We start from the raw sequence: 6,607 nt of genomic DNA, 5'->3' as shown, positions 1-6,607 counted from the left end.
CTGCCTCCGCAACCTCGAGGATCAAAGCCCATGTGGAAAAGAGGCTGGGGGCCGAGGGAGCCTTGGAGCCCCCCCAGGGTGGGGACGCAGCGTGGCACCCAGACAGCTCAGGCTGGAAGCTCCAGGCTCAGGAAATCCAGAGGCAGGGGAGGGGGCACTATTGCCACACTCCCCCGCCCTTTAAGACCCCTGAGGCAGGAAGGCTGCTGGGCCTCACCAGTTTCCCCCAGGGCTCCTTCCTGGGAGGAAGGGGCTGCCCGTGTGTGCGCACCAGCACGCAGAAGATGTCGCAATCCTCAGTCCCCCGGCTGTCATTAACGAAAGAGCTGAGCTGGGACGAAAAGGCAGACTGCGGCAGGTTTCAGGAACTTGACTCAAAGAGTGGAGGAGAGGCGAGTACCGGGAGGCCCGTGTGCCCGCTGGCCCGCCCAGGCTGCAGCGTGAGTAGGGGACCCCCAGGGAGGCTAGGTGGAGACCAGGAGGCCCAGGGCCACTCACCAGCTCTGCCACAGGCACCATCCAGGCCTCAGCCTGGGCCGGGCTCCTGCCTTGGGGGTTGGAGCCTGGGAACCGGGAGCCTTGGACAGTGCCTCTCTGAGTGTTGCTCAAGGAAGCCACAAACAGCCGCACCTCTCTTTGGGGACACAGCTGGGCTCAGGGGTGCCCCTTGTCATTCTCCTCTCCACGCCTCCATCTCTCCGAGCCCACGGGTCTGCACCCCTCTCTGCTGCTTCCCGAATGATTTCCCACCGTCTCAGAGGCTCCCTGGGCCTCCCTCCGTCTATGCTTCTCTTTGTCTGTCAGCCTCACCACTTGGAACCAGCCACCTCCTGGCCTCCCAGCCTGAGCTCCTCCAGCCCAGCACATGTGTTTCTTGGGCTCTTTTTGTTTAAAACAAGGTCTCAATTTGTAATTCAAGCAGGTCTCTTTAATATCCGACTGTGTATGTACGTCAGTCTCTCTCTCTCTCTCTCTCTCTCTCTCTCTCTCTCTCCCTGTCCCTGGGAAGCCCCTCTCCTTGCATTTATTCCCAGCTCCCTCCTCCCTCTCTAGCTCTTCCTATAGAAGGAATTTCAAAAGAACCAAGGAAGTAGCCAGGTGATGTGGCTCATCCCTGAAATCCCAACACTCTGGGAGGCTGAGGCAGGAGGATCAAAAGTTCAAGCACATCCCAGATAATCTACCGTAGTAACTTTCTCAAACATAAAAAGGGGCTGGGGATGTAGCTCAGTACAAAGGTCCTGGGTTCAATCCCCAGCACCACAAAGAAAGGAAGAAAGGAAAGGGAAGAGGAAGGAAGGAAAGAAAGAAGGGGGTAGGGGTGGTAGAGACTATAGGTGGCATCAGATGTGCTGGGCACAGAGAACAGGGGCAGCCTCAGGCTGAGCAGAGGTGTGACGTAACACAGACCGACTGAGGGCCGAGGGGTTAGAGGTGGAGCCCAGAACTGGGGCTTGGGGGCTGGGCGGTGTGACACGGACAGAAACAAGGTGGCAGTCACAGCCGCCTGTACCCTCGCAGTGCCGCCAGGGCACTGAGCCGTGCTGGGGTCCGTGAGGGTTGCCCTGCTTCGTGGCTCATGGCAATGACCGGCAGTTGCTGGGAGCACAGGTCTTGCCCATGCCTGGCAGAGTGTTGAGGGCCTCCATTCAAATGACCTTGTTTCTAGCCGGGCGTGGTGGCTCACGCCTTTAATCCCAGCACTCCGGAGGCTGAGGCAGGAGGATCGCTGTGAGTTCCAGACCAGCCTGGGCTACATAGTGAGTTCCAGGTCAGTCTCAACTACCTAGTGAGACCCTGTCTCAAAAATCAAAACAAAACAAAACAAATGACCTTGTTTTGCCGTCATGATGGCCACCAGAAGCGAGGGGCTATTGTTACCTCTTTTTCACAGATGGGGAAACTGAGGCTTGGAAAGGTGAAGTAATTTGTCCAAGGTCACAAAGCTGGTAAGTGGTGGAGTGTAGGCCAGGTCAGGCGATTTGGCTCAAACTGGGCTCCCAAACCCTTTGCATACTGTACACCTCACCCCACCAGAGTAAAACGCTCTCCTGCAGGCACCAGCTCCCATGCACTGGGCTGCAGGAGGCCCAGCACTGGCGGGGCGCACCAAGGGGTGATGCTGAACACGCCAGCGACCAGGGGAGGATGCGTGGGCCTCTCGAGGTGCAGCTGCCCACCTGGGCAGAAGCCAGTGGGGCAGGATAAGGGGACACCTGACTGATTTGAAGCCGTCCCTTGCTAGGGCAGCAAGGCCGAGGTATGATCATAAATACACAGAGACAGGAAGCAGTGACTTCCAAAATCTGGACCTAGGAAGCTCAGTCTTCCCCAACCAGTGAAGGGAAGGGTAGGGTGATAATCAAACGGGTGTACTGTAGTAAGAAAGTTACCAACCATTGATTAAGTAGAAAGGAATTCTCTGCACAGTTGTACAGGTTTCTCACTGCACAAACCTGCCTGGTGGAGGATTTAATCCAACCTGTCCTCCAATTACTAGGTTCTAATATGGGGCAGTACCAGAGGTGCTTACCAGGGGTACTTTTTTTTTCCCCACTGATTTGTACAGTGGTGACTTGTGGGCACCAGTATCCTGATACTGCAGTACATGATAAACTGAGGGCTGGGGACAGGCTCCTGCAAGCAGGGACAGCTCTGGGTATCTGGGCCACTCGTTCAAACCTCTGTCTGGGCAAGAGAGAGAAAGATCCTCCCGGCACTCTCCCTGCTGAGCACAGGGTCTGCTGGCTGCCATGTGCACACGTGTACCCAGGCATGACAGCCACCAAGAGCACCAAGGAGTGCCCAAGGCCTCAGTGGGAGCAGGACTGAGAGTTCGGTCAGACTGCGCCCCAGTGAGAGAATCGCTCACATACTTCCTAAGACAGAAGTCGGGGCTCCTATGTGGGGACCGTGGCATGGCCGCAGGCCTCCAGAGGTCTGCACGGGGGGCGGGGTGTCTACCTGTCCCCGTGTGTCCCCAGTGGTCTCGTCCCAGGCCGCCTTTCCTCTAGCCTCTGCTGTGGCAGTCAGCGTCCCGCAGGTGACACCTGGCATCCCCCTGCTGGCTCTCTGGGGGGCTCCTGGAGCAGTGTCACTGAGGTGCTTGGATGGCTCACCCACGAGGTCCCCGGGCGCTCGTGGATGTCCAGCCTCAACTTACCAGGGAGTTAGCGTCCCGGGGGGCACCCCTTGACCACAGGGGCAGGAGACGCTGGATAAGTATCCCTGTGCTCCCCCATCCAAGGATGAGTTGTCCCTTTGTGAGCAGTGCAGAGCTGTCTCCCGCGGCCAGCCCGTGACACGACCCTGTGCCGGCTTCCTCCTCTCCCCGTTCTGCTCTCCCTCCTCTCCTCACCTGCTTCCGGAATCTTCCTAGAACACACTGCCCGCATGAAAGTCTTGGCTTAGGTGTGGCTTTCTGGAGAGGGCCCCGCTTGGACAAGAAGGAAGGGGCGGCACGCTGCTCCTCCTGCTGCCTCCCCCGCTCGTCCTGGAAGACAGGTTTGATCGTGGCGGTCACTTCCCATCGCCAGGCACAGCACAAAGCCCTTGACTTGCAAGACTGTGTCATCTTCCCAAAGCGCTGTGCGGTGCACTCTGCTGTTATCTTCATTTCTGAAAGGAAACTGAGAGTAAGAAGCCAAGGGAACTAGCCAAGGCTGCACTGTGAGAGAGCAAGGATGAAGCTCAGCTCCGAGTCCAAATCCGTGACCTTAACCGCTCTCCTCCAGGTGAGCACCCGCTGGCACAATGGCGGGGCTGGGAGCCGGCGGCCTGACCGGAGCAGCCTTGATCATCCTGTTCCTCCCTGGAAGTAAGTACGGTGGTGGAGAGGGGTGGGGAGAAGGGCCCCGCACCGCCACACAGCTGCTGGGAATCCCAGAAAATCCCAACAACCCGCAGGCCTCACCCACCAAGAGGGATGCAAAAGGACAGGGGCTGGGCAGCAGGGCAGAGGCAGGGGCCGCCAAGTCCTGCTGCAAACCTCTGCCGGCTGTCAGAAGGGACCTCTGGGTCCTGTGCAGCCTCGGTGAGCGGCAAAAGGATCCTAGTAGAAGAAGCCACGAGGAGACAGGTTCTACCCTAAGTAAGGAAGCTCTCCAACTCCCAGAAAACTGTCTTGAGAGGTGGAAAGTAGCCCATCTCCAAGCGGAAGCAAGCTGAGGCCGGGATCAACAGAAGGGAACATTCAGGCTGTTCAGGCCACACAGTCTCTGTCATTCTTATCCAGCTTTTATTTGTTTTTAGCCCTTGAAAAATATAGAAAGCATTCTTAGCTAGCAGGCCATATAAAAACAAGCCGCCCCTCCCTTGCGATGGAGGACACAACATCAGATGGAGTTCGGAAGTGAACGTCTTATAAACTTCCTTCCAGCTGGAAATTCTGAGTCTGTGAAGGAGTAAGAGCCCAGCATTGAGAACCATGAACTTGCTCTGTAACTCTGAACCACCTGCTGTCTCCTCTTAGGGCCTCTGCTTCCCCATCCATAAAACGGGTCTAAGAGAAGAGTGGGGGTATTATAGGCGTGTTGACTCACTTCTTTATTCAGGAAACAGCCCCCAAAAGCCCTTTATGTGCCGGGCACAGGAAGCAAAACAGTCACAGTCTCTGGCCTCACAGAACCTAGAATCAGAGCATGCTCATAATCCCAGGACTCAGAAGGCTGAGGCAGGAGGATCACCAGGTTCAAGGCCAGTCTGGACTATCCAGTGAGGTCCTGTCTCAAAAAAACAGAACCTGGGAGACAGACACAAGGGCACAATCATGACTATAATTACAAAGGAAAACAAGAGCTTCGGAAAAGGACAGAGGCTTGACCTGTCCTGGTTGCTCAAGACGCCTGGCTCCCCAACACGTGCAAATGCTAACCAGGTGAGCGGGGAAAGGAGCGGCCCAGCGGGGAGAGCAGGAGCAGAAGCCCAGAGAATGGCGAGATCACAGAGGTTCCCAGGCATGGCACAGACAGCCACAGGGCTGCAGCTGAGAGGGAGCAGGGGCCAGACCACAGGGCAGTGGAGGATCTGGACCTCCGTCCCCCAAGCCAGCCACAGTTCCTCCGTCCCTTACACATGTTGTCACATTCTGTTCTTCCAGCAACTCTAAGGTGCGGCCTTCTTGTTACAGATGAGAAGAGCACAGTGTAGACAGTCTCAGTGCCACATGCCTGGGTCACATAATGAGTTGGGCACAGCTCCAGGACTAAACCTCAGCCATCTGCTCAGGGACCAGGTGCTGGCCCATCGCACCACGCCGCCTTCCGGAGCAATGACGGGCACTGAAGTGCTCTGACCGAGATGGGACCGCACGATCAGATTTGAGTTTCGAAAAGATTGCTGTGGCTGCGGAGTTGTTATCACTGCGATCACTGCTTTCGCCATCCTCGGAAAGGGCACGGGGGCGGGAAGCAGCCTCTCTCTGGTGGGGAGCTGGAGCCAGCTTGCCGGAACTGAGTGCCTGTCCCTCCCTGAGTCTCCATTCAGCGAGGGCACGCTGGCAGCTGGAACTCAGGCGGGATGGGAGTGTTTCTAGCTTGGGAAGTGGCGCCCACTGCAAAGCAGGACCTGTTTATCTCCCTAGAGCCAATCGATAATGATCAACCAGCACACCGCTATCTCTGTCCCACTCCCACAGCCTCCTGCCACGCTGACATGCACCTTTCCCAGCCCAGCCCCATGTCTGGAAGGATGAGGCAGGCAGGTGAGGGCCCCCCAAGTCTAGGGGTACAAGGCCTAGACTTCCCCTAGATCGGCCAAGCACAGGAGTCCCACGTGGTCTGTTCTTTCCCACCCAGGCTTGGAGAACTGCAGTCACATCAGCATCTCTGCCCACATCGTGCGCCTCGGGGACCCTGTCACGGCCTCCTGCACTGTCAGCCAGAGCTGCAGCCACCTGGACCCAGAGCCACGGATCCTATGGAGGCTGGGAACAGAGCTGCTGCAGCAGCAAGGCAGGCAGCAGAGACAGCCTGATGGGTCCCAGAAATCGACCGTCACCCTGCCGTACCTCAACAGCACGCACACCTTTCTCCTCTGCTACCTGAACTGGAGCAACAGCCTGCAACTTCTGAACCAAGCTGAGCTGTGGGCAGGCTGTAAGTCCCTCCAGCTATCCACCCACTCTGCCAACATCAGAAGAGCAGGGGCTCACTGAGCTCCTGCTCAATGGGCACCTGATGAGCACAGTGACAGGGACTCGTCCCTACTGCTGCTAGCCCCATTTTCCAGATTAAGAGACGTTCAAGGAGGGTAACTCACCGAAGGTTACACGACAGTAAAGATGGAGCCAAGGTTTCTATCAGGAAGCAGGAGCCCGAAACCAGTCACAGTCCTCCATGTGACTACTGAGCAAGCCAAGCTCCTTGGCCATGGGATAGGGACGCAGGAAGGACATCTTCCCCCAGCCAGACTTGCCCCTAGCTTTGCCCCCCACTACCTCAGCCTTCTCTTCAAATGCAGCAGGATGGAGCTGGTGCCAAGCTGAAGCACAAAGAAAAAACAAAGACCAGGGCTCTTGTTTAAGAAGTAATAATAGGACCGGGGATTGAGCTCAGTGGTTCCACTACCTGTCTCGCAAGCACAAGGACCCAAGTGCGATCCCCGGTAC

At 57.0% G+C, this 6,607-nt stretch overlaps 1 protein-coding gene across 6 annotated transcripts in view; it reads left to right on the top strand.

Moving 5' to 3' along the window:
• The first annotated feature begins 257 nt into the window (after positions 1-257).
• Positions 258-6,607, top strand: part of Csf3r (colony stimulating factor 3 receptor) — a 14,244-nt gene continuing 7,894 nt past the window's right edge. The window contains exons 1-4 of one of the 6 annotated variants that reach the window (XM_019207721.2): positions 258-440; positions 3,735-3,817; positions 5,636-5,701; positions 5,796-6,095. In XM_019207721.2, the coding sequence (XP_019063266.1) occupies positions 3,754-3,817; positions 5,636-5,701; positions 5,796-6,095 (430 nt within the window). In that variant the 5' untranslated portion in view covers positions 258-440; positions 3,735-3,753. Of the gene's footprint in view, positions 441-1,916; positions 1,950-3,629; positions 3,818-3,837; positions 5,702-5,795; positions 6,096-6,607 lie in introns of those variants that run through there. The other 5 variants (XM_010625814.3, XM_010625813.3, XM_010625816.3 and 2 more) reach the window with 5 other exon arrangements.

This window comes from Fukomys damarensis, unplaced genomic scaffold (assembly GCF_012274545.1).
Source record: "Fukomys damarensis isolate Sample0158 unplaced genomic scaffold, DMR_v1.0_HiC HiC_scaffold_23, whole genome shotgun sequence".
Taxonomy (NCBI): domain Eukaryota; kingdom Metazoa; phylum Chordata; class Mammalia; order Rodentia; family Bathyergidae; genus Fukomys; species Fukomys damarensis.
Note: the sequence above shows the minus strand (reverse complement) of the source record. Positions and strands in the feature narration are given on the sequence as shown.